The sequence below is a fragment of the Amblyomma mixtum genome, chromosome 9, assembly GCF_055824585.1.
Source record: "Amblyomma mixtum isolate Tamu chromosome 9, ASM5582458v1, whole genome shotgun sequence".
Classification (NCBI taxonomy): domain Eukaryota; kingdom Metazoa; phylum Arthropoda; class Arachnida; order Ixodida; family Ixodidae; genus Amblyomma; species Amblyomma mixtum.
Window position 1 is genome coordinate 105,560,180 of NC_143020.1, and position 26,484 is coordinate 105,586,663.

General features: G+C 45.5%; 4 protein-coding genes across 7 annotated transcripts in view; 2 read left to right on the forward strand and 2 right to left on the reverse strand.

Moving 5' to 3' along the window:
- Positions 1 to 123: 123 nt before the first annotated feature.
- Positions 124 to 8,173, reverse strand: LOC149330522 (ribokinase-like). Its single transcript, XM_089561146.1, has 9 exons — positions 8,040 to 8,173; positions 6,588 to 6,763; positions 5,668 to 5,800; positions 4,523 to 4,586; positions 4,366 to 4,431; positions 3,965 to 4,129; positions 3,224 to 3,315; positions 2,287 to 2,475; positions 124 to 534 (listed from the first exon to the last, which is right to left on the reverse strand). Exons 2-9 carry the CDS (start codon positions 6,713 to 6,715, stop codon positions 361 to 363), a joined length of 1,011 nt encoding a protein of 336 aa, XP_089417272.1. The 5' UTR covers positions 6,716 to 6,763; positions 8,040 to 8,173; the 3' UTR covers positions 124 to 360.
- LOC149330523 (cyclin-dependent kinase 2-interacting protein-like) lies at positions 7,241 to 14,781 on the forward strand. 2 transcript variants are annotated; one of them, XM_089561148.1, is made up of 5 exons: positions 7,241 to 7,526; positions 7,753 to 7,909; positions 8,652 to 8,751; positions 11,502 to 11,628; positions 13,169 to 14,781. In XM_089561148.1, exons 2-5 carry the CDS (start codon positions 7,878 to 7,880, stop codon positions 13,384 to 13,386), a joined length of 477 nt encoding a protein of 158 aa, XP_089417274.1. In that variant the 5' UTR covers positions 7,241 to 7,526; positions 7,753 to 7,877; the 3' UTR covers positions 13,387 to 14,781. The 2 variants fall into 2 exon arrangements, with proteins under 2 accessions (XP_089417274.1, XP_089417273.1); XM_089561147.1 differs by having other exon boundaries at positions 7,525 to 7,635.
- mRpL33 (mitochondrial ribosomal protein L33) lies at positions 14,769 to 15,575 on the reverse strand. The gene is made up of 3 exons (XM_089561150.1): positions 15,488 to 15,575; positions 15,284 to 15,387; positions 14,769 to 14,882 (listed from the first exon to the last, which is right to left on the reverse strand). The coding sequence occupies exons 1-3, from the start codon at positions 15,505 to 15,507 to the stop codon at positions 14,830 to 14,832; spliced, it is 177 nt and encodes a 58-aa protein (XP_089417276.1). The 5' UTR covers positions 15,508 to 15,575; the 3' UTR covers positions 14,769 to 14,829.
- A 294-nt stretch (positions 15,576 to 15,869) lies between these two features.
- LOC149330525 (WD repeat-containing protein 26) overlaps positions 15,870 to 26,484 on the forward strand; it is a 54,585-nt gene continuing 43,970 nt past the window's right edge. For 2 of the 3 annotated variants that reach the window (XM_089561143.1, XM_089561145.1), the window contains exons 1-3: positions 15,870 to 16,175; positions 16,543 to 17,627; positions 24,364 to 24,463. In XM_089561143.1, coding sequence (XP_089417269.1) covers positions 17,449 to 17,627; positions 24,364 to 24,463 — 279 coding nt within the window. In that variant the 5' untranslated portion in view covers positions 15,870 to 16,175; positions 16,543 to 17,448. Of the gene's footprint in view, positions 16,176 to 16,206; positions 16,447 to 16,542; positions 17,628 to 24,363; positions 24,464 to 26,484 lie in introns of those variants that run through there. The other variant, XM_089561144.1, reaches the window with a different exon arrangement.

Here is a 26,484-nt window from a genome sequence, read left to right on the forward strand (position 1 = left end):
GCGTATGGCCAGACCCTTGCAGGAGTTGCATTGGCATATGCCAGTGGTGTGCCAAGGTGTTTTTCTCTCTTTCAGACTGTCCACTTCAGAGGCAAGAGTCCGAAAAAAGTGCACACCAACAACTCCACCACAAATTTTCACTTTACTAATCCACATAGTCTACAATCTGCGCACTGGTCTTGACACTCGATCGGCGCTTCAGAGAAACGTTACCTGCGCACGAAACTATTATCAGATCGACCCAATCTTAACAGGGCACACAAGTTTCTGCCTTTCGATTCGAGTTTTTTTTATAGGCACACGGGACTACCACTCCAGACAACCAGTAAGCGGTGGAGTGAGTTCCAAGAGAGCGACTTCCTAGAGAAGACTCTCGGGGATGTCGGCACGATCGGGATAGCTGAGCTGAGTGCCGGGCGACTGCACCGAGATGGTTGCTATGTCGCACGCCTTCTTGACACAGTCGGCCAGCGGCATGTCGGGATGCCGCACATGGTGATACGCGAAGGCCCCGTTGAACGCGTCTCCGGCTCCCTACAACGGTAAGCGGAAGAGAATGAGACATTTCGAATTATTTTTGAAATACCGAGTGCACTGAACAATTGCCGGAAAAAACGCTGGCAGAGAGTTGCAGTGACTATTATTATAATCGAGATCATGCCGCCTGCCATGCCACCTGTAATGCCATGCCACCTGTCATGACATGCCACCTGTCATGCCATGCCATATGGGGTAGTACAGGCAAAGCTGCCAAACGTGGTGTCCAGGAAATCAACTAGAAGACTCGAGCATTTGTATATCATGCATAAGCTGAGAAACAAATCTGTCCTGGCTGCTGACTGCACGGTGTTTCTGAGGTCGCTCCTCAACGCTACAGATGCCGAGCTCACGATTAGCTCGCGTCGTGCCTCTGGCACTAAAACCCTTTCAAACACTGCTCGCCCAACTAAATAGCCTACACCTACCTCTTATACACCCACCTTTCTTTCACACCTAAACAGGGTGCACAGGACAAAAGAATGCCAAATAGTTTGCCTTCAAATGTGAGACACCAACTGTTAATATTCTGCGGACATGTACAGCAGTTGAGCAAAATGCATCACAGCGACTGGCACATTGCAACATGTTTTTAAATCAAGAACAAAATTATATAATAAAATCAGTCTGAATATGCCGAAGCATGTGCTGCCAAGCTGGCTGCGATACGAAGATTGCTAAATTTGCTGAAACTAAAGACAACACTACTATACTCCGTGACAACTTTTCTTGGTAATGGAGCCAAAGCTACAAGCCGAAATGCCTTTCCTTCCTATGCAGCAAATATATTCCTGGTGCATTTATTAGTTTCCACTTAAAACGTAGTGTATTGGTAACGCTCATTACTTAACGCATATCTCCTTGCATAAATGTGCATTTTCTATGTTAGAGGGTCACAAAAAGAAAACAGTTGCTTCGATCAGAACAAGTTGTTTAGGCACGTCTGGTTCCAAGAACCTTCCATAGATGGCGCCAGTTTCTCTAGCACTGGAGCAAAAAACCGCGCAGCGTGTGAGGCTGCTGTCCTGCGGCCCAACTATTGGTGGAATGGCACAGTTACACAGGCTCCAGACCAACACCTTTCCCTTCATTGCCAAAAAAAAGCTGTTGCAGGCTGGGCAAGAAAAGCTGGGCAATGCATAGCTGTCTACACAGCATTCAGTGACAACGCTGTAATTTAGTATCGTCATCATCAGCCTGACTACGCTCACTGCAGGGCAAAGACCTCTCCCATGTCTCTCCAGTTAACCCTGTCCTTTGCCAGTTGCGGCCACCGTATCCCCGCAAACTTCTTAATCTCATCCGCTCACCTAACTTTCTGCCGCCCCCTGCTACGCTTGCCTTCTCTTGGCATCCACTCTGTTACCCTTAAGGACCAGCGGTTATCTTGCCTTCGCATTACATGCCCCGCCCAAGCCCCTTTCTTCCTCTTGATTTCGACTAGGATGTCATTGACTTGCGTTTGTTCCCTCACCCACCCACTCTGTCTGCCTCCAATCTCTCAACGTTAAACCTATCATTTTTCTTTCCATAGCTCGCTGCGTTGTCCTTTACTTAAGCATTTTTGAAAAGAACCTTGTTCACAGGCTATTTTCACAGACGACTGTGAACTACCATCTGGCTGGAAAAGGGGGTGCGAGGAGAGCTTGAAACACTGTTTTTCAATTTTACATCTTCGCCACGGTACCGTGAACCACGCTCATAAAAACATACACACAATGGAAACCAACACAAGAGCGGTGCACTGACCGTAGGGTCCTCCACGTCAACCTTCTCAGCTGGAACGTAAGTGAGCTGAGGATCCGCACTGGTGCAGAAGCATGCACCCTGATCGCCAAGAGTCATGATCACAGTCTTGCAGCCCTTGGCAAGGATGGCATTCGCAGCTGCCTGATATTCAGCCTTGTTGGCTATTTTCAGACCGGTGATTCTGCTAGTCTGGAACGAGGTGTGGTCCAAAATGCCAGTAATTATCAATGTGGTAGAGTTCCTCCTGCTTTGCTGCAAAACAGTGCTACAAACAACAACAACAACAAAACACACACACACGCACACACACACACACACACACACACACTACAAAAATTCATGTACCTGATCACGTAATGCATAAGCAAGACTTATTAAATCTCGAAGAAGCACCTCTGTGTAAAACACACAACTACCCTTTAGTTGTCACAAACTGACACAATGTTTTCGCTTTTTTCACAAACCACCACCGAGTTGAGCTTGCTGCCTGAAGAGATTATAATGTGCGAAAGTTTGAAACGGCCCCTGATAGATCCTTTGTAAACGAGCAGCGAGAGCTCTTGCGAATTTTTCCTCTTTTTGTACTTTTTTTCCAACCTTGCATGTTCTGCCTTTCGATTCGAGTTTTTTTTATAGGCACACGGGACTACCACTCCAGACAACCAGTAAGCGGTGGAGTGAGTTCCAAGAGAGCAAATTTCCGCAAATTTCAAATGAATTTCAGGTCTCTTCAAAGTTCAAATCATTGAGAGTCAACTGTATTATCTACTGCCTATACGGTGATTTAAATATAATTTCCTTGTGTTTTTCTTTCTGGCCTTCCTCCTTGTACCAAACAGATCTGCAGTATTATGTCGATAAAAAATAAAACATTGACATTGACCGATGAAAGTTATTTGGTACAAGAAACTTCTTACATTGACAGCACTGCACATACCTCGGTCTCGTTAACACAAAGGATGTCGATCAACTTGTAAACTTCATCAGTCATGGAGGCATCATACGGAGAAGCATTGACGTATGTCGTCACTGCATGGAAGCAAAAAAAAAATTGCAGAAGGTACACGCACAAAGCGTATGGCGCAACTGCAGCAGAAATGCATTGCCATTGATTGCCCATAGCAGCTCCTGTATCCTTTCAGGGCTATCTTCTTTTACAGCGACGGCTGTTAAAGGCACGTTTTCTGGTTCTGTGGCATTGGTGGCGTAACACGGAGAAGAAACAAGGAGCATATATGGAGTAGTGGCATCCGTCGTTTATGTTGCACTCTGTTCGAAGTGGTGGTCTTGATGCTTCCGCTGCGCGTGCCTCCGAGAAGAGATGATACCATTGTGTTGTGTAGCAGACAGCGCATTCACTGTCCCTATATGTTGCCTTGCACAGGTGGGGTAAGGATCAGCAAGTTTTTTTTCGTTCACCTGGAGCTCACCTGGAGTGCATTGGCAACCTATCCCCCCTACCTACGTGGTGGCCATGCTTGTGGTGTGAGCTGTTAAAAATATGGGTAGCCATTAATGTTATCTGAGAATGCTCAGCAGTGCAAGCATAAAGTGGGTGGAAATCTGACATGCAAGCCCTGAAATGCACTCCTACATTCGAAACAAGTTACTACTCTGTGAAACAAGTGCTGTTCTAAGACACCTGCGCTGCTGATAAGTCCAGAGCCCTTTCACTTACCTCCATGCTTGCGAGCGATTTGCAGCGCTTCCAGCAGCGTTTGGCGGGAGCATTCAAAGAGAGCCACCAGAATCTTTGCGTTTTTGATCATTGGCTCCGCATCTTTCACGTCATGCGGCAAAAGCAGTGACGCCGCTCCAGGAACATAAACGATACAGTTTTGGCCTGCAATAAGAAAGATGTGAAGGTGTGATTTTATAGGGCTTTCTGGACTCTTTTAGAGTTGCACAACTAATTTGGGAAAAATTCTATTCCCTCCATCTTCCTCCAAATGAAACAATAACACCTGATTTTCATTCACCGTCTCTTGTCTTCAAAATATTTGAAAATGTAAAGCCCGAACATGAAGGGTCTTGAGCATAAGCAACCAAGACTGGAATGAAAGTTGCAGTAAATCTTACCTTTCTTTGTTACAATAATGTTGGCCGTGGCATTATTTGCCTTGGTGTCTGCAATCTTGACGTGCTCTAAAACAAGAATAGGAATGCAGGTAATGTTGATGGCACATGCAAAGATGGCACAGAGCCATAAATACAAAAAGGGGCTGAGAAAGCACACCTGTGTTAACCTTGATGTCATGGAGGTACTGGAGATAGTCCTTCCCAATCTTGTCACTGCCAAGCTGAGTAAATGAGAAGAGAAAATTAGCACTAAGCAGTCGCTTACCATGGATTGTTATTAACCCCCTAGCAGACTTGTACAAGCCAGGCTCGTCACAAGCAAAATGTATTCCTGGCTCCTGGAAGGCAGCACGAGTAACATGTGACCATTTTGGTGCCGTTCTGGAAGACCAATGTTTCCATTAGAGAGTTAAGCTGGTTGGCTTCACTATCTGCTCTCACGAAATGGAGAGACAATCATTTAGTCAACCATCACTAATTCTTAACCCTTATTCTGCCTTAATACATACCTTAAATCTGCCTGAAACTTCCTAATTTATCATTTCCAGTACACTACATAGCAAAACTGTCACAAGAATAAAAAGGCTTACAGTGGGACACAACTTAAAAAAAAACAGCAGTTGCTAACACTGGGCCACAGTTTGCGGCATCCTATATTATTCCGCTAGCCATTCCGAACAGTAAATGAAATCAGCTTTTAATGTCTGACTTTATTAAACAAGCCAGATATCAAAATTCTAGAGCTTACAATTTTTTTTCTTGCGGTTAGCTTCTTGTTTGGGTAACAAGAAAAGTTCTAACAACAGACTACTTTTTTGTCGTGGAGGAATTCTGTGCATCAATTCTGAACGTGGATGGAGCTTCACTGCAGACTTAAATTGCATCTGACTGAGGTGCTGAATTCCCATTTTAATTTTGTAAGCGGTCTTGAATATTTAAATGCAGTGTGCAAATGGAATCTGAGAAGGAAGAAACGCAGTATAGAGAAGCAAAGACAGCGGCAAGGCAAAATGTACTATGAGGTGGTCAACTTAATTGCGTCTCCAAATGCGAGCTCCCTATCTATGAAATCTATAGTGGCTGACATCACTGCAAATGTGTGCATAGCAAGAACAATGGATCAGAACCTAACTTGCCTGCACCGCTTCTGTGATTCTTTTATCGAAGAAGCAAGTCAGATACAGCTCGTTATTTTAAACAAGTGTGATAGCAGGATTTCTTTATAATGTTATTGGCAAAGTCTGCTGCATATAAGTAGATCAGCACATCTGAACTAAGGTATGCTTGTGACTGCTGACTTACTTTTGCGATCATGCCGCATGCCAATCCCATCCGGACTCCCATGACACAGGCGTTGGCTGCTTTTCCGCCATGACCCATCACAAAGTCATTGCCAATTAATGTTTCGCCAGGCACTGGGAAGCGATCCGCATAGCTGGTAAAATCAAACATCAAACAGGATATATTAGTGACAGCCGAGCAACAATTTCAAAAAATTTTCTGCTTCACAAATTTCAACTATCCTGTACTTTCTGGCAGGACTCAAAATGTTTTTGTGATCTTAAATACAGTGAAACAAATTTAGGTGTGTTCTGAGAGAACAAAGATTTTTGATGCATATGATACCGAAGTTCAGTAGAATTGAAAGTGCTTCCAAATTCGTCGTTTGCATATAGGGCAGTTTCACAAGAGTTTTCAATTTTACGATACTGCGCACACAAACCAAAACGATGCGCAGGTGTTTGATGCCACTGACCTCTCGAGGTTGTCCGCTATTGTGCATGAGCAATAGGCCAAAATTGCGCAAAAACTAATGTGCTCTACGGCACTGACACGTGCACAGGGACACTGCTAAAGCCCAAGCGGGCAAAACTTGAAATACTGCTCAATGATAAAAAATTTCACCATCATAGGCTTTAATGAAGAATGCCTCTCGATATAACGATGTTCCTGATAAAACGAAGTTTTCCCGGGTTCACCGCCAATTTCGTTATAAATACGGTTGGTCTGCAGTGCGCGCGGAAAAACCTCCGCCGTAATGCTTTTCGATGATCTCTTTTACGTTTGCGACCCTTCCGTTTGGAAGCTTATTACTAATTTATTACTGAAAACTTGCTAATTGATCACGCTCCCAGCATGCTCCATGCTAAATACTGCAGTTGTGGCGCTCGAGGCGGCCACTCAATGCGGCGTGCGCTGCATTGAGTGGCCGCTGCCGTTACCTGATCAGGTCGACGACGCAGGCACCAAGAAATACGGCTTCAGAGTGTTTGACTTCGGCATGCTTCTCCGGCTTGGAGTCCGGCCGCTTGGTTTCGCCCTGCTTGTTGGTCTGCTTCGTATCACTCATGTTGCGACCGCGGGGAGACTTTCTCGCTCACAGCTGTTGGCGCCAACCCTGTGCCCAGTTTTGCTCGTTGTCAGCATGCGTCAGCGACTGAAACACTTCTTATCTATTTTGAGACGCTAAACAAACGAACAATCGAAGCAGGCGCCAGTATCGAATCACCTCATCGAACATAAATGCCGCGCATTTTTTTTTGTCGCATCGGGTTTTTGCTGCGTGGCGCCTTTGAAACAGCTGTTGATGGGTATTGTCCAAGGCCTATCTTGTATTGTTTCGGAGTAGAAGACGAAAAAAAAAAAAAATAAATGCGGTGCAAGCTATGTTGGCTGCGTTTTAGCGGGCGGCTTAAATAACGCGATAAAAGCAGCAGCATTCCACAATACGTCCGTAGAACCTACCACCATCCGCGCTTGTCCTGGAACAGCTGATCTACCATGTGATCTACCATAAGCAAAATACGAGCTTCAAGTGCTTGAAGCGTTCTACGCGTAAAAAAAAAAAGGAAAAAAAAAACTCCAGCAGAATAAATAAATATCCTTCGGAGGAGAGATATGCTGCATATATGGTGTGAGGAGATAATGGGGCCATTTACAGCACAGAGCGAAAGAGGCGAAAGAAGCCGTGATTTTAGTCACCACAATTTTATAATGTGTGACGAAACTGACGCGAATCATTATAAAATCTCAGCCTAAATACATTTCCTCAGGAAAATGAGGCTGCACAGAAGTAATCAAGCATTTTAGTGAGAACTATTTTTTAATGTGGAAGTAAAAGAAGAGCATCGCAAGATCGCAAGTGTGCGTAGACGGCATCGGTGAGTTCTAGTCTCTATATTTCGTTTTCGATGGTTTTTCAAAACATAAAGCACGTGTATGACATGGATGATCGCTCTTCTACAGGTGTAACGTTTTCACCCGTTTCAGGTACTTGCATTCACTTTTGCTAAGCTCGTCAAGTTTCAGCTGCAGAACTTTAATCCCTATTTTCCATCGTGATGCGACAGAATGTGCTTAATATCTTTCAAATCCCTGCAATCGCAGATCGCAGCGGGACGCCATCAAAGGGCAACCTGACCGGCATTTCCAGAAAGATAAAGGACAGCTGCGCTGACATTTACAACTTTTCTCAAAGATGGGACACGCTTCGAGCCAATGGTGCTGTGCTGATGAACAGAATAGCCGCTGCAAAGCTAAAGAGGCAAGTGTGTACACGCAGTCTTAAAAGGCGCACGCAGCGCTGTGTGCATGCACGGTGTACGAATCACGTGCGTCGATTGTTTCCAAATACGAATTACACACGAACTCTGGCGTGCGTTCACGTAACTTACCATTACGCGATGAGCTGTCGCACTTCGTTGTCGTCGTCCTTTGAACTTGACTCCACGCTGATATCACTCCTCCTCGTTTCTCTCTCACACGTAGTACGCCTCCTTATCAAAGACGGTCCATGACTAGTGATAAGGGCTGCATTTTGATGCCATTGTGCGGTGACAATTATATTTCGATACAATTGCGTTGGAATTCGCCTAGGAAAATATCGTATGCTGGAAAATATTGTCAGACATTTTGCTGTTTAGCTTTTCCACTAGAGAAATATAGCGTGCTACACGTTTAAAATTACATACAAACGGGAGAGTCTGTTTGATTGTGCTAGTACAGCAACTACAAGCGTCACCTTTAGGAGCTTTTTTTTTTTTTTTTTCACGCATGTTGCACTTATTTCAGCAGTGGAACAAGCACACGATAACTGCATGGATTTAGTCACTAGGAGTCTGGAATTTTTTTGTCGTGTTTACAACTTGTATTTCGTTCCTTTCTTTCGCTGATTCAATTGCTTGCATTTGCCTGAGGCCATGCAGCATACCCATGTGTGTGATCGTTGAGCACATATATGCAAATTGTTGTGCCGCCCTGATTTTCGTTTCTTGCTCTCTCAACAGCCTACAAGTTAAAGAGAGTGACACTGCTGATGAAACGGAAGCCAGCGAAGATAAGCTCATGGAGCTTTGCTCCATGTTGCACAATGTGTGGACTGAGATGGTAAAAATGAATTTTCATTTTTGTGGTTGGGAGCAAATGCGAAATCTATATTTTTTTCTCACTTAGGATGGAAAATCTGCTCACAAGTTATGCATTAGCATTGAACAGCCTACATGAGTGATCACATTGCAGTCATTTTTTGTATTGAATCTGTACTCTCAAGCCCAGAGAGCATTACTGACAGTTGTGTGTAAAAAAAAAACAAAAAATGGCTATTGAACTGGGTGGTATATAGCATTTTGTCGTTGCATTCAGTGCTAAAATATAGTTGAAGGAAACAAAGGACCAAGTTATGATCACAATTAATGAGGGATCAGCAGAATGCATATGAAGCTGTATGTGTGAACGTGTATAATGCTGGAAAGTACAGTAGACTCCCTTTAAGGCGAACTTGAAGAGGCCAGAAAATTTGTTTGTCTTATCATAAGTTCGTCTTAATAGAATAAGGCCCCCCCCCCCCCCCCCCCCCCCCCCCCCTTCCCGAAAGATATGTGAGGCTATGGATGTCCAAATGTATGTTGCATGAAGGAGATGAATAAAGCGACCTTGCAGGGAGAGGATAATTGCAAATTAAACATATATGTAACTACACATGAAGTGAGCTGAACACCTTCTCTTTTCACTCTCTCTCTTCTTCAGCAGCTGCTATTCGTTTTTGTTTCTTTCTTTCTTTCTGACTTGATTTTTGATGCTCTGAAAATGCCCAGCTGGGTAGCTGTGCATATCACTCTTATCTCGCTCCATCTGCAGTGTAGCTGTTATCAACTCTACGACCAGGTGCACCGTGTGCCTTTCCCTCTGCCACAAGATGTATGGATGGAAGATAAGAGTGTCCCCTTTGAAACGGGGTGGTGGCAATTGCCACTGTGCTTGGCTTTTTTCTTTATATTTCTTTAATGGTGTTATAAATCGGTCTATAAATTCACCATTTTATTTAAATACATTTTCAATTCTACACTTGTAACCCTATGTCACCTCTCTGCTTTTGAGCCACCAATCTTCCAATCAGTTTTTGCTAACTTCCACTACAGATTCATTGGCATGACCATTGTTACCTCTAAACCATAGGGCCTTAGGGAGAGTGACTGTACCTGCATTGACATCCGGATGGGTACTGTCACATTCAAGTATAACATGTTGAATTGTTTCTACAGATTTACCACACACTGCACAGGCGTCATCTTCTTAGTTAAATTTGTTTTTGTAGCTGCACAATCTGACGTGCCCCAATCTAGCTTCAAAGACTAGAGCACTGCCTCTAGAGTTAACATAAAACGATTCCTTCCTGGTCTGCCATTTCCAATTTCGATATAGTTCTACACTTTGCTTATTTTCCATTGAATTAATCCAGTTTTAACCCTCTGTGTTTTTTACCTGTTGTTTAAAACTATTTATTTCTCCATCCTTGTGTTCTGCGTACTTGCTGGTCAGTTTCCTAGTCCTTCTCCGCCATTGTGAGTTGTGAGTCAACGCTCTTTCTGTATAAGTACTTAAATGCCGTAGCTGCTAACCTGTTGTTGCCCTACATGTTAAGGCAGTGCCCATGCGGGGCCGATATCTGGCCATTTTTACGCCGCGATAACGCGTATTGCGACACCGTGCCCTGCCTTTTCCGCGTCGGCAAGGAAGCTTTCCCGCAAGGAAGCGCGCCCCCGTGAGACAGCTTCTTCGCACAACGGCGCGATGTTGCGTGGAAGCTATCTTGTGGGGGTGTGCTTTCTTGCGTAGAAGCATTTTACGTATTATTATTTCTTCGCTCCACAGTGCCGCACAGAAGCTCCGTGAGTGCCGTTGCGCGGGGTCGCCGGGGTTTGCGATCGATGAGAAAGTTGTTGTTAAACGGATCACGTGCGAAAAATTTTGTCCTAAGCGGATATTTTAAACAATGTCGAGGAACCAACGAAATGGTCTCGCAGTGTTCATCTTATCAGAGAATTCGTTTTAACCGAGTTCGTCCTAACGGGAATGTACTCTGTTATATAAAGTTAGGAGTAAAGAAGAGAGTATTGTTACTGTGACTAGTAACAACACATAATTTGTACAGGCAATTCATACAGTTAGAGTGAACCCTGCGGTTGTTCTTTTTGAGAGTGGTTTTTGCATTTTGTGAGAAACACTAAAAAGAAGAGCTTTTTTGTGCCTACTCAGTGTTCAGTGTCAGTGGTTCCTGTAAGGAACCCTGCATATTAGATTTTGTCTCTATTGAGCAGTGTTAGATTTTTGTGAGTTGGGGTACTCCACATCTCGCAACATGATGCACGTGTTTGAAAATAGAAATTTTAATCAAAAAAGGAAACAGATTAGTTTGATTCCATACAGTGTGCACCCAATGTCATAAAAGGCTTCATGAAAGGCTGATGATGCAGCTAAATTTCGGGGGTAATACTGCATTCGGTGAACCTTTGACTATGTGTGCACATGTTCAGACCAGCAGTGCTAAACAGCGCATATCTGTCTTTAGGATATGGCTGACAATTTGCACTTCTTGTTGAGCGGTGTCACTCAACCTGCTGATGATGATGTCCAGGTGGTTCTTTGCATTCTCACTTGGGTAGCCTACATTTAAATACATTTGTGTAGTTCGATCATTACAGTTTTCTTGACAGTAACCAAAAGTAATGCTGTTGACTACCACTGGGGCAATCTGCTCAAGGGAGACGATGCACATTTTGTGGCCAGAATGAGAAGGAATTGGGCAAGTCAGCGTCAGCAACTGTTGGTGAACGATGTGAAATTGGCATGTGTTCTAGGAACAGCTAGTCAACAAGATGACCACAATCGTCAACAACCTGGCGGCCGTAGTAGACCTCCACAACAGCTCTTCTTCGTTACGCGTCGATGATGTGCCCTTCACCACGTGGCCTGTGGAACGTTTCTGTAAGTCGCCGCCACTGAGAGTAGAACAGGAAAACGTTGCTAATGTGTCCATAACTTTCATTGTTTATTCAGTATACGCTTAAAGAATCTTACCTGGGAGCATTGCGTGGACGGTAGCATTGACGCACTAATACAAGACTAAGGAACAAGCGGTTTTTCCTTAGATGAAGCAAAAAACAAAGATGCAAACAGCAGTACGGTCTGGCACATCGAGAGCATCATAAAAGTATAACCTTCCTGAACAAATGCAACACTGAAGCAACAACCTCGTTGAACAAGTACAACAGTGAATAATGAAAACTACCATGAGTAAAAGAACTCCCAGTAGCACAGATAGCAAGCAGTACTAATGTTCCCTTTGGACAGTTTCAGCATGTGAATCTGAAAGCAAGAGGCAACACATGCCAGTCTGACTAGCATGACTTCTTGCAAGAGTTATGGAGAAATGACTGTTTTTACTTTGTTGCCTCTTCTAGGTGTCACGCCTGCCACTAGGCATCAGGTGTTGCATGCTCGGAATCTTGTAGGTTTATAGACGCTAAGAATGCAGGGTTAGTATTAAGAAAATCTAGGTTGAACAATTGACCACTAATACTCACTTACAGTTTTGTATTAATATGAGCAGCGTCGGATGTAATCAATGCGTATTAATGTAATCAATGTAATCAAGGCATATTAATTACACCCATTGAAGTCGTAATGCAGCTCATTGTGTGACAGGGAATGCCAGTTGGCACGTTTAAGCTTCTGCAAAGTTTTTAAGCTTAGCACTCCACCTAGGGTTTGCAACATTTGGCTTATAATTCAGTGGCTGCCTATGCTAATGTGCTGAATATGTGGAATGCTTTTTTTTTTTTTATCAGTTGCATTGTTCTACAACCTTTTGGCACTTGCAGCACAAAGGCTGTTTCAGCCTTGCAGAACTGATTACAGCTTTTGAGCTTGGAATGTCAAGCATTTGTTCACGTTTATCAGCCATGCTGTTGAATTGATTCTGGCTCATTTTCGCAAACTGAACTGCACTGATGTATCAGATGACGCACAACTGACATAGTGAATATCAAACTTAAAACTTATAGCCACATGTGTTAAAGGAAGTAGTTTAGGTTATCCCTTATGGTGAGTCTTATTTTATTGCATTCATTACAGACGTGAACTGGTAGTGTTAATCTCTTTTGAGTCACAGACAGAACCTGCTAGCGAATAAAAAATAGGACAGACAGGAAATATATCGATGCATGTGCTACAAACGTAAGCTCCTAGGAATGTCTAAGCCTGATACCTATCTATCATGCTGGGTGATAAAGAAATTGAATTCTTTGCAAATGAAACCTGACCTGTGTGCGCAACGCACTACAAGAGAAAATTTTAGGGCGAATTATTTTTGTATATACGTGACAAAGTGCTGCGAGTTCTTAACCGCAGTACAACTCGGTATGCAATGAACCACGAACTAGCTTGCACCTTCATGCTGCCTGATTTTATTCCAGTGCCCGTCTTTTTCGTGTTTATTTTATTTATTATTATTTTTTTTTCCCAGATGAAACAGCATGCGAAGTAGCGTCGGCCTTTGTCAAGGAGTTGGACGTCAAGAAGTGCCTCGTACAGGAGGTAGCCATGCAAGCTGACGAGAAGGCCTTGTCGTTCTATGTGACCGTGTGGACTTACCAGGCATACATAGACGGAGAAACACAGTTGTCCCTCGAAGCAATGGTGCATGAAGTGGGACTGAAGTGGAGTGTACTGTGCGTGCGTTAGTTTCTTCAGTTTGTTGAGTGACTGCAGCGGGCCACTTGTTGGCAACGACACAGAATAGATTGCAATGGAACTGTGCATCATAGTGGTGTTATGTTTCAACTTCTGTTTTGGATTTCTGCATATAGATGCATTTTAATTCTGACCTGATCACCGTTGCATGAAGAGGTGGTTAGTACAAGTGAGACGACGGCACTAGACCATGTGTTGTCCTCAGCGTTTGAGATCAAGAACCATCTTGGTTGAAGCATTGACATAAAAGGAAATCTGCATCCCCACCTCACAAGAATGCATTGTGTCGCTGGCTGGCACTCTCGCTCATATTCCAACATATTTGATGGACATCATCGTTAATTAGATGGTAAAGGAACCCTGCCTGCTTCCACCTATGTGATTAAGCAGCAACCAGAAAAACAAACAAAAAGAAGTCGGAACATTTCCTGCATTTTTTTTAATTTTCATGACACAAATCAATAAATTGTTGCCCATTTAAGGGATGTCTAACGGTTAGTGCCTCGGCAACTTGCACGAAACATTCAACACTGATTTTCAGTTTCTGTTCAAGATTGACTGGTTCCTTGCGTGATTGTAGGCTGTGTACATGATGGGCCTTGAATGAAACCAAGCATTACATCTAACGAAAAAGTACAACTGTATTAATAAATATATTGGTACGGCATAATTATGAGTCACTATTTGCAGTATTTAAACTAGCTGACAGCCGCATCTCAAGAAAGGTCATCACAAGATATGTTAACTTGTGAGGTTTAATGTCCGGAAGCAACACATTGGCATGAGGGGTGCCATAGTTGAGGGCTCTGGATTAGCTCTGGATTAAGCTCTGGATTAGGGCTCTGGATTTGCCTCCCTTGAAATGCGCCTCAGTTCTACTGGCTTTGGCATTGAGCTGCTCATTCCAAGGTCGCGGGCTTAATCACATTTGGGATCAAACCCGTGACCTTTGGCGTAGGCATAATGTATATAAATTCGTCAGCAAGAGAAAATGCTTTCAAGAACATTCCTCGAGACATGATGCATACTGGCTATTTTCACAGTTAGGCCGCGAGTCTTTTTGTGAATAATGCTACACTTTTTCACAAGACAGAACTGAAGGAGATATGACTGCCATTTCAGCTTGCACTTGTTTGCTGTTCAATATTTAAGGTTTCCCACAAGTCATGCATCTTTGAGAAAGAAGTTTTGCTCTCTGTGTTATGTATGGTCTGTGTTCAGTTCCATGTTGGAAGCTTCAAGTCGTACAGCTTTGCACAAACATTATTATTGAGTTCAGTTACATTGTGGTGTGATTTGTGTGCGTGTGCGAAAAGAGGCATAAATAAGCATGTGAATTATGCAAAGGGAACTGTGCAAGAAATAAAAACGAGTTACATGACACTATTTATTGAGCACTGTACAAAATGAAGTTCATATCCCGGTGACTTGCGGCTATTTCAGACTCTTGACCTTTCTGATTTCCTTGTATATGCTGTATTTTTGGACTGAAATGAATAAGAGAAGAGCAGCTCGTAATTACTATCCAATGACAAAGTCTCTAGCAAGCTGGGGTTCCAACACATGCATACAAGAGAATTACTTCCTTTCAAAAGCGCTTCTGGATTACACGCCATTTCATTTAGCATTAAGTAGTTAATCCGCTTAACTAAATCGTCTCTTAATGCACAATGAAGGACCAGCCAGTAATCGTACAAGGACAAATATCGGTGAACTGCTGAATGAACGAATCGTGATTATTTGTGTTCCTCGAAATGTCAAAACTAAGTGTTTCCGTGTAAAGGGTCCATATTAAACATAGCATCCGGTAGGAACCTCACGGTCAATAAACTTTTTAAAACATTTTTCTACTAATTCGGCGTTACAGCATTGAAGGAGAGCTACTTACTGTATGGGTCAAACTTCCAAACTTCGAGCTTGTCGTCCAGGCGGGCTCGAGACTGGACGAATTTGTGCTTCGAGACGATGCTTTCCAGGAGCACCAGAATGAATCTGTAACCGGCAAAAGCGTCAAGCAGACAGGTTTCAGTATCGCCACACCGTAACTCCAAGCTACGGTCTTTGAAAACGCGATAAATACGATGGTACGCACTTGGATTTAACTTTTGCCATTGTGATTTGGTCCGAGCTCACTGAAACTGCGTTGACGAGCGCAGATCCGAGTAAAAAACGGCGAAGTTGACTGCTTAAACACTTTTTAAGTCCGTCCACAAGGTAAAAATGCGCCACTACACGGACGCCATGTGAGCCTGCCGAGTTGATTCGGCGTGGTCTACAGAACCAAAACTTGCGTAGTTTCGTTTTGCGCAGAGTGCACCTTTGAAACTTTTCTAACATTTAAGGTGTTTCTAAAAGCACCTAAAAAGCGTTACGTGCTTATATCGCTTGAAATACTTTATAGAAAGCGCTGAGAACGGATAAATATTGCGCATGATCCTGTTTCCAACGCCACCGCGTACGAACTTCCGGCTGCAATTACGGGTCCGTGCTTTGTTTGTGTGGTGGTTGCTTGTGGTGGTGGTGAGATCCGTGCATATTTCTGGTGCCTTTGCGCTTTGATCCCGTGCTGTGTTTCGATCCGCTAGGACACCGAACGCGGGCTCGTGCGACGTTCGCCATCTCCGCTCGCCTCGGAGCGCAGGCCTGTCACCGAGCCCGTAGGCGCCGAGTCCAATTAAGCACAGCGGAGAGCTCGCAAAACCACCGTAGCTGCTGCTGCCTGTGGACGACCGTGAACAGCCCCTGTCCGCCATGTGTGACTAACGACCAGCCCCTCGCAAGTTAGCTGGCAGTTTTTGTCCTCCAAAGCGCGCTTGAGTAGATCGCTGCGGCCGCGCACGCGATTTGGCGGAGCCTCTGGGATTTTTCGCCGATTCGAGGTTGAGCCGAGAAGCCAGCTGGATACTCGTTTAGGCCAGTGTTTTCCCTTTAATCGGGGGATACGACACTTCGGACGCGGACACCGAACACGCATTCAGCATGCTGGGCGCGTCGAAGGTCTAGCTCGGTTGCCCTGGCTTTAGAAGCTCCGTGACCCGAGCGGAGCTTCAAGTGCGACGTTATCGCAGAGCGGCGTATTAAGCAGTCCTAACGCAACGCAATGTGTGCGCGATTGTGAGTGCTCCAACCTTTTTTGTGTTTGCGCAGGGCTACGAAGCGGATGCTGGGAATGGCACTTGGATCTCCGCAGGGCAACCCAGCGTGCAACGCGCGTGCCGTGACGTCACCGACGGGCAGCCAGCTGACTGCTGTTGTCGTCGAGTCGAGTAGCGCTGTACCAGCTCGCTGCCGCTCGTGGTCCGAGCGTCAGTGCTAGTAGCGAGCGACCGAGACGACGACGGTCCTGCTTACGCACATCCAGGCTTGTCGTTGTTGCTGTGCTCGCGCCTTGACGCTGGTGGGGGGGCTCCCGGGGGGTGGGGCTGTGAAATCCGCACTGTTTTCGTGCGTTCGTAGACGCTGCGCGTCGACCAGAGGCGCGCAGCAAATCAGCCTTTGCGGGGACGGAGACCTCAAGTCCCCCCGTGTCCCTGTGTGTGTGTGTCGTGATCGTCGTGTGTCTTGGACCTGGCGCTGCCACTGACGTAAATCCAAAAAGGAGGGAAAGAGAGACTGGGTGCGAGTCGCGTGAGTCCTCGAGAAAAGAAAAAAAAAAGCCCCTGACGAGGAGGAGGTGGAGCGCTTGGGAAATTCGGCGCTGCTTTCCCAACGCTCAGTACAGCCGCGCGCTCTACCGCAGGCAGAGGTCCCGTTCGGGGAAAGGGCAGGGCAGGGGAGGGGGGTCCCCGGTAGGACCCCGGGCGTATACGTGGGTCGCCTCCGGAGGCGTTGGCGGGCGAGGTGAACGGCGAACCAAAACAAAGAGCCAACGATAGAAACACAAACTCTGCTGACGCAAAAAAAAAAAAAAAGAGGGAAGGGAACTACCTTTCATCACGAAACAAAGGGGAGAGGGCCGTTCGGCGAGCATCAAGGCTGGCATCGTGCAAGACGCAGCAGGACGACGGCGAAGGATCGTCTCCGCCGCGAAAGAAGCAGCGGGTTGGGGCCGTGATGCAAGCGACGAACGGTTGCTACCCTCTGCAGAATGGAGACGAGTCCAGCGCGTCCAACGCCGTCGAAAAAGCGGCGACGGCGACCGCCGCGGCCGCCAACAAGGCCATCCTCAGCTCGCGCACCGAGCAGGACATCATACGGCTCATCGGCCAACACCTGCGAGGCCTCGGACTCAAGTGAGTGTGCAGTTCTCGGCAATTCTCGAACCCGCTTAACTCGAAGCGCCGGTTGATTCGAACTGACATGTTGTGGTCCCGTTGGCCAAAACATGCGTTTGGTATATTACGAGCCTGCAATGCCAGTACCGTACGTTATTTAAATTTGTTAATTGACGTGTTGTCACATCTGTATTTATTCATTAGTTATGCTATGCATAGCAGAGTGCTATGAATTTTCGAGTGCGTCGTTCAATGTCATTTGCTTTTTTCGTAACACCTGCTCTTTCTACCTCCCACCTTTGAATGACTGTCTCTGCTTTGAATGACACAATAGGTGCGTAAATAAACACTCCCTTAATTCGAGCTTCATATGATTGAAACATAATTTTGGTCTCCTTAGAGTTTGACTTCCTGTCGAATCGTTGTTGACGTTGGTTGGTGGTTGGTTGACGTTGGTATAAACGGTTCATTCATGCCTGCAGGGCTTAATAAGAGAAAAAAAAAATCTTATAACTGGCGTACAATTTTCATGCGTATATTACTGCTTAACAGCCGAAAGTTGTTGTCCGGAGGCAAAACGAATGTACAAGATGAGTCGAGTTTGTTAGAACAATGGACTAGATGCGAGATGAATGAAAAAAAAAAAAAGGGTCGACGAATGAATGGAAGTCTTATGAATCGCTATTTCGAGAGAACGAGAGCGCTCTGCAAGCTCCTTCCTGGCTCACGTCTCCTATTTCGAGGCACTCGAACCTTGAACCTCGTTCCAGAAAAAGAAAGCTCGCGCTTTGTTCCCTCTCGGTGTTTTCCGGAGGCTTTGTGCGCGCGGTTGTTTCCGGACCATAACTCACGGCTACCGAGTCGGTCAGTTCCGCTGCCCTTGAACTTTTCCATTCGGAGCTGGACAGAATGAGGCGACGCGTTTTTGAACCACGATTTGCCGACAGTGTTTACGGCGTTCAGGCAGTTCACATATGCTATCGAGGAGCGGGGGTAATGACATAGGAAGAATTTGCTGGCTGTTTTGCGATATGCCCCTTCGCGCCGAGGTGTCAACTGAGACGTACTACTGTGATTGCACCCTGTTACTGGAGTAACATTGGGTCACGGAAGACGCTGTAGCTGCGGTATACTTCGCGGTAGTAGTTTCGCTTTTAGCGCTCCACAAAGAGCGACTAAGCACTATGGGGTACGTTGATGCGCTTGTCCAAAACGGCACAGCCGTTACCTTTAGCAAGCTCGCTGCCGATGTGCTTTGTAGAGATGCGATATGGGTTTGGGGTTCGCGTTGGCGTTATACCGCTCGCGAGTCAGCTGTTCACATGCGCGGCGTTTGCGCAGTAACGGCGCTTTGTTGAACGTCGAGTCAGCTGTTTCCCGGGGAACATTCGCGTGATTTCCACTTTGCTTTTTTTGTTTTTTTGGCAGCTTGATTGGGGCGTGGGAGATGCGCCACCACTGCTGTTGATTGCGCTACAGCACAGTATTGCGACGGCAGCTTTGCTGACAAACGGTTTCGCTATCGCGTTTGTAGCGTCGCGCAATGAGCGGAAAGCAAAACAAAACAAAAAAGAACCTTCGCTCGTGTGATGGGACAGCAACTTCAAGCTTTGTAATGCAGTCGGTAGCGTATGGCCTCCGGGATTGGTGCTTGATAGGACAAAATAAAGGACGGAGGCCCGCCCGAACGAATATTTTCTGCATATCATCGCTTAAGGTTTCGCACTTAACGCATTTTCATGGCTTTTATCGCGTTTGCGTGTGGTTTACGGTGATATGACGCAATGTTTTAGTTAGCGAACAGTTCGTCTGCGGTGCGGTTTCTTACGGTGCACGTAGGCACTATTTGCGTCGCGGCTGTTACGATATCGTCTCGTGATAAGCGTAGCGGCTGTGTTTACACGTGGTGATAATATTAGTAATAAAAAAAAATGAAGCTAGCTGCCGTGGGCGACGCTGTATACCGACAGGCGAGCCGTTTGCTTTGGCGTATTACGTGTCCCAGCGAGCGCGGATGTCCGCTTCCAGCCAACGGCTACTGCGAGTTCAAAAAATAAAACAGGGGGTAGGGGAGCGAATTACCTTGAAGGTGCTCACGCTGAATGGGGCAGATAAGCGTTGTCTGGCTGGGTGTGTATACACAGGGTCATTGGGAAGGGAGGTGGGGGGGAGGGGGTGATCTGCAAAATTGAAACTAGTGTAGTGTGGAATCCTTCCGATGGCACGTTGTTATGATGAAAAATAAAGTGAAGGGAAGAGGCAAGAAAGACTGACAGGACGACGCGGACGTCTTTCGTCTTCCCTTCGCGCTATTTTTCATCCTGGACTCGGACCAACTTGTCCGACTTCCGGCATTGCTTGGCTTGTAGTCACTTCCTTGTTCAGCGTGTCTTCCCACGTGAATTCTCGGTTAATATTTGTGTCCTAAATGAAGTTGCTTACTACTAGTACTACTTGGCAGATTGCGCTGATGTTTATAGTGGCCACTATGTCTGATACTGAGAGCGCAGTAAAAATCTGCATGTTTTTCTATACATAGCTTACATCAACGTCACAGCAGTGAGAAAGTGCTCCTTTCCATAATCCACCTATCGCCACCCGCTCTGTCCTGCAGTGCAAAAGCTATGCATGGTTAACCATCATGTTGCCCGTTTTTGACATTCCAAGCCGTATGTTCAAACCTATGCCATAAAAGCTGTGCCCGGTGCTCCATCATGGTGCCCGGGACAGAACGTCCTGTTCAACCCACACTGTGAACCTCCTGATGGGGTGAACAATTGCTTTTGAGCGCGATAACATCCCATCCTCAGCTCGGAACTGAAAGGAGATATACTTTTTGGGTGCATTTCCATTATTGAGTGTGAGAACAGTTAACCTCTCGTATTTTTCCATCGTTGCGTTTAACTGAAACCAGTGACAGCTGTGCCATTGTACTTGTTTCATCACAGTTGCAAGCATTGTGCACTCTGTTGCATGGACGGAGTGTTTCATGGATTGCATGAATGGATTGTGTTGGTTGTTGCAATGGATATTGTTAATACTGGTGCAATAGACCGTCTCTGTGTAGGCCAGATGTCTTGGAAGAAAATGAGTCCCTATTGCACATTTTTCACGCAATTTCAAATGGAGAAGAGAAACCAACTGCTGCTTGGGCTGAGGACAAATTGAAGTTGGCCTGTATCAATAGGGTGCTGTGTTCTAATCACAAAGAGATCACTCTCACTCAAAACTGAGCTTTTGTAGGCTTGAAAAGATGAAAACATGAAATGCAGGCGTTGCCATCATTGGCCAATTTCACACGTGTAATGTGTGCATCTACACCAATTTTTGGATGCAGATCCGTGAGGCTAGTCTACACCACCGTTTACTTTAAAGCTGCAACAGCCTGTCCTTTCCAGTGAGGATGTCATGAGTTTGAATCGACTGGCGGGAAGATTTTTGAATGAAATTTTCGCAGTGATGCATTCATCGTTTGCCATTGGAAAAGCGTTGGCATGCTCAGAAAGAGCCAAGAAATCAATATCTAACTGGAAGAGTATTTGCCTGAGGTTCTCCTCAGTGTCCTTAAAAAAAAAAAAAAAAATGTTGAGGACAGCTCTATCTCATTTTTCTTATTGGTAAAAGTTGATTCCATGTTTTTTTCTGGATGGATGGATGGATAGTGGCTTTACCCTTTGTATCAGGTGGTAGCTTTCGCCACCTAGCCTATACTTCCCCCATTGTTAATTTATTTTTATTTTCCCTTTCTTTCCCTTTCGCTCTTACAACGTCTAGTCTGTCTATCCTTTTCCCCTCGAAATTCACCCCTCCCTTGATTTCCGCCACCAATCCTCCAACCTTCCCTTCGTCAATGTCACGCTTTTCCCATCCACTCGCCCGTCCTCCCCAGTAAATCCCAGCGCTATCTCTGTGGCCGTTGCTGCCCCCTCTGGGAGGGCTGGGCGGAGTTCTGCGCACCTCAGAACCAAGTGCTCTATGGTCTCCGTTTCCGTTTTACAAGCAGAGCACAAAATATCCACTTCTTCAAATTTGGACCTATACGTTTTTGTTCTCAGAGTTCCTGTCCTAGCCTCAAAAAGCAGTGAACTGCCCCGCGAATTATCGAATAATCGCTCTTTTTTGATGTCCTGTTTTCGTGTCCTATATATGCCTAGCGCCGATTTTTCCTGCAATCTTTCTTTCCACATCTTTCTTTCCGTCTCCTTTACCTCCGCTTTCACGTTAGTATTTTGTTGCGTCCCATCCCTCATTTGATGTTCATTTGGCTGTTAAAGACTCATCTATCGCGTGTTGCGTAAATCAGAGAAAATCGAAAAAAAATTCTATCAGCTTAACCGCGCGTTTGTTCGGGCTCAAATTTCGCACAGAGGTGTCACTTGGTGGTCAGTTTTGTTTTATGCTACATTTAGGTGGGGTACCTGCCTGATTCAGTCAGAATTATTTGGAAATCCCCATCGTATGTGGCGATGACGATCCAAAACTGAAAGACATCGCAGCAATGGTACCCGTGGCGCCATCTGACATGGCCTCTAGAATTTCGCCTTCATCAAAATTCGGCTGCTGCGGCCGGGATCGAACCCGCGTCTTTCGGGTCGGCAGCCGAGCACCATAACCACTGAGCCACCACGACGGGTTCCCCTGGCGTAGTGGTGCAGCGGTTAAGCAAAGGTGGCTATTCTGAATGCAACCACCAATGGGGCTTGTGAGACCCAGGTTGCTGTCCCCGAGCAACCTCTTGTGACCAATCATTAATTTAACTGCTATGGTGGGCAGGTTTTGACGATGTCGTGTGGTGATGTGACATACGTGGGAGCTAGGCCACGTGCTTTTTCGGTCGCAATATTGACGACGACACCAATGACACCGGATTTTCTGCAGACGCTGTTGACACCCTACAGTTTACTTGTGAAAATGGCTGGTGACGGTTAGAGCAGTGATTCACTTTTTTTGGCCAGAAGCCCCGTTTTCATTAAGAGCAGCATCTTTGCTGTTGCAGGCCAGCTTTCAATTTGCCGTGTGGCCCTTGAATGAAAATAAGCAGAGTACGATAAAAGGGCATTTGTGTAAGTGACTCTGGCCTGTGCTTGTCTAGATTGGCGGAATTGGCACGTAGGCACTGTTGTGCTCTGTCCTAAGAAATAAATAAATAAATTTGGGTGTTGTGATGAGGAGTTCAATCTGCAATAGTAGTAGTCTGGAGCGGAATTTTTAAAACACTGTTTCATGGCAAAAATTATGGAGAGAGAGAGACAAAACATTGTATCATTCAATGCAAAGTAGAAAAGTTTCAAAATAGGCCATAGCATCTGCACATGTTTATGGGCCCATGACAAGATGTGTGACTCTTTGTGAGCTTCTCTGTAGTCTCTTCGGGGGCAATCTTGGCTGCCGCGTTTCTCTACATGTACAGGGATGGTCCATGGCCTTGCACCTGTTCTTGTGACATTGCAATCGACTGGCAGGGGATTAACTGCTATGTCATTGCAGTATGTCAACGACATTGGCTCAGTGCGGAGGCCAGGCCTCCTTTCAGGGGTACTTGCTGCTTCGTACTTGAGTTGTATTGGACTATAGTTTTGTTCCAAATAAGGGAAGACTACGGGCTTAAAAATTTGTACAGAAATCCTATTGGCCTAACAATGCGGTGCAGTTGCTAAGATTCTCTAAGATTTTGTGCCAATTGTGGGACACCTGACTAGACGCCTGTGTGGCATGTGGAAGGTGCTTTTGGTGTATTGATTGCGGTTGCATCTCACTGGGAATGAAATTCATGGGAGTCCATGTGTTGTTCTAAAGACATTTCTGAAAGAAGCCTGCAGGTTTCTGTTACGCTGCATGATATGGCCGTCTTTTACTGCCCTTATCATGAAGGATGGGAAAAGGTTAGGGGACACCCTGATGTTCATACATTCTGAAGCAAGTGCACCGCCATCCTTGGCGTGTGAGCTCCTTTCCTTGCTTTTTCACTGGTCAAACATTGCCTCTGTGCCAGCGTGGAGCATTCTAGCAACACTTCCATTTCTGTGGCTGACTTGGTAACATGGCCTCAGTGATGTGCATACATGTGCGCACACACTGCTAACTCGTGCAATTTGCAATGCACTCAGGATGTGCATAGAGCCTTGCCTAGCGTTTCATCCGTGGCTCATGGTGATGTTTCGAGGCGTACATGCACCTGCGGTCACAAGATAAGGAGCCATGACTTCTGTGAAAAAATCAAAATTTTTTTTTTGTGTCCAGACCACGTTGGTCGGTATTTAATGGTGCTCTGTGTAAATCACACTAAAATTATGCTGCATGGATCTATTCTGGTTGTGTTTAGAGATGCTGGTAAGTTTTAGAGATGCTGGTAAGTTTTAGAGATGCTGGTAAATTTTAGAGATGCTGGTAAATTTTTGAGATGCTGGTAAATTTTAGAGATGCTGATGAGTGTTTATAGAGATGCTGATGAGTGTTTATAGAGATGCTGATGAGTGTTTATAGAGATGCTGATGAGTGTTTATAGAGATGCTGATGAGTGTTGAGAGATGCTGATAAGTTTTAGAGATGCTTATAAGTGATTAGAGATGTTGATAAGTGATTAGAGATGCTGATAAGTGATTAGAGATGCTGATAAGTGATTAGAGATGCTGATAAGTGTTTAGAGATGCTGATATAGTGCTTTCCATAACCTTGTGGTTGTGGGTGTACGCAAATTGGTGAAGAACTTTGGGTGGCCAGCGTCCTGATCCGTGTGGCCTGCTTTGTCTTGCAGCCGGACAGCGGAACAGCTCATCCAGGAATCCGGCTGTGGCTTGGACCATCCGGCCGCAGCCAAATTCCAGACGCACATTATGGAGGGAGACTGGACAAAGGTGTGGTCCCTCGCCACTGTGGTGAACTGTGGGTTGGTCACTGGTATTCTAGTGCATAGTTTATTAGGTGTTGCTGGTGTAGAAGCCTCCGCATGCTGGTTCTGTGTTGGATAGTAGTTAGAGATTGCTGTTGCAATCACAGTGGTGGCCTAGCGGTTTGAAAATCCACCTCATATGCGAGAGGTACAGGGTTTGGTCCCTAGTGTTGTTGGGTGACCACTGATTTTTCATTCGCTTCAGGCTTTCCCCTGGCCTTGCGTTTGGCTCCTCTGAGGGGAAATGGTTGGGGGAAAAATGGATTGTAGACCCCAGCTCATGGAGACCACAAACGTATTAGTTGTGATGCGCTGTGACTAAGCTGCCTTTGCACCACTGAATCATCATCAGATTGCTGTTATAGCATTGTGGCAGTGTGCTTTGAGACAGCAGTGAGCCTGCATTCTTTCACTGCATGTTGTGTTGACTGAAGAAATGAAAGGGATTGGCAATTGAGGCGGGGAACGAATGTGTCAAACACGTTTGTGCATTCAGAGCACGTTTTGTGACAGTGTGTTTACAGAGTGCATTCACACTGAGTTCTCATTGGGTTATGCCTGACAGGTAATGACATAGGGCAAATTTAACACCCTTGCTGACTTTCATTGCGGTTGTGTGTGTGTGTGTGTGTGTTGGTGTGGGTGTGGGTGGGTGTGGGTTTGGTTTGGTTTGTTGGGGTTTAACGTCGCGAAGCAACTCAGGCTATGAGGGGCGCCGTAGTGAAGGGCTCCGGAAATTTAGACCACCTGGGGTTCTTGAACGTGTACTGACATCGCACAGCACACGGGCCTCTAGAATTTCGCCTTCATCGAAATTCAGCCGCGGCGGCCGGGATCGAACCCACGTCTTTCGGGTCAGCAGCCGAGCGCCGTAACCACTGAGCCACGCGCGCGTGCGTGCGCGTTTTTTTTGCAGTTTGCACAACACAAATGCACAATGTGAAACGTTCGTGGTTTCTGTTTATTTTGTTTGTTATTCTTACTGTCGGCACATTGCAGCTACAAATGTGCACGGCTGAAATTCCCATGCCTGTGCAAAAGCAACATATAGAGCCAAGCATTGAAACCTCAACCCTGTTAATTCTTGACCAGTCATTCTAAATAGAATGATTAGTGTACTTGAGGATATGGTTTGTGAAAAAAAAAAAAAAAGTAATATGTATCCCCTCATCAGGTTGACCACAAATATTTCCTCAACCTTTTCGAAACAGTGTAGTGACAGTGGCAGTTACAGGTGGAAAAGAACAAGTTATGTCGAGGATAAAAAAAAACAAACAAACAGCAAAACAAGTTAGAGAAGCAGTAGATACAGCAGGTTGTAGATATTTGTACAGATGCTATACAGAAGGGATTGTCATGAACAAAGGGCATTGCACATCATTGTGTGAACCAGAAATTGTGTATAATATAGCTTGGGCACTGGCTGTTGAAATAGTGCATTTTCTACCTCGTTAAGTGCCTGAACCTAGCCTCATTCTGCTGACGATTCTGTCTACAGTATTACCCTTGTACACTGATATTGCTACTTTTTCTTTTGATGTGCAACTGCACATTTAGTTTTTAAGTTTTGAATGAACCAGTGTCCATCATCAGCTGATTGCAATCTGAGTTTGCAGTTGCCATCGGTGGTACTACTGTTAAAGGGACCCTGAAAAGCTCTTTGCCAAGGTTAGCAAAAGCCCACGAGAGATCGGTATTCCATCACTTGTCGCCGCACCGCAAAAATTGTTAAGCGAACTCCATCAACACCGAAGATATCGCCGATTAAAAATGATGTTCCTCCTCTCCCCCACATACCACCCTCAACTCATACACGCGGGGCTCGCTCTGAAAAAAAAAGAAGAAAATACGGGCCGATGCTCCGCCCATGCATACGTCAAGCAATGGCGCTCTGCTTGTTTACTTCCGGTGGTCGTAGACACGTGCGAAAGTGAGTGCGATTTACTGCGGTGCGCTGTTGCGAACGGCGTCGCAACGTCCGATCGC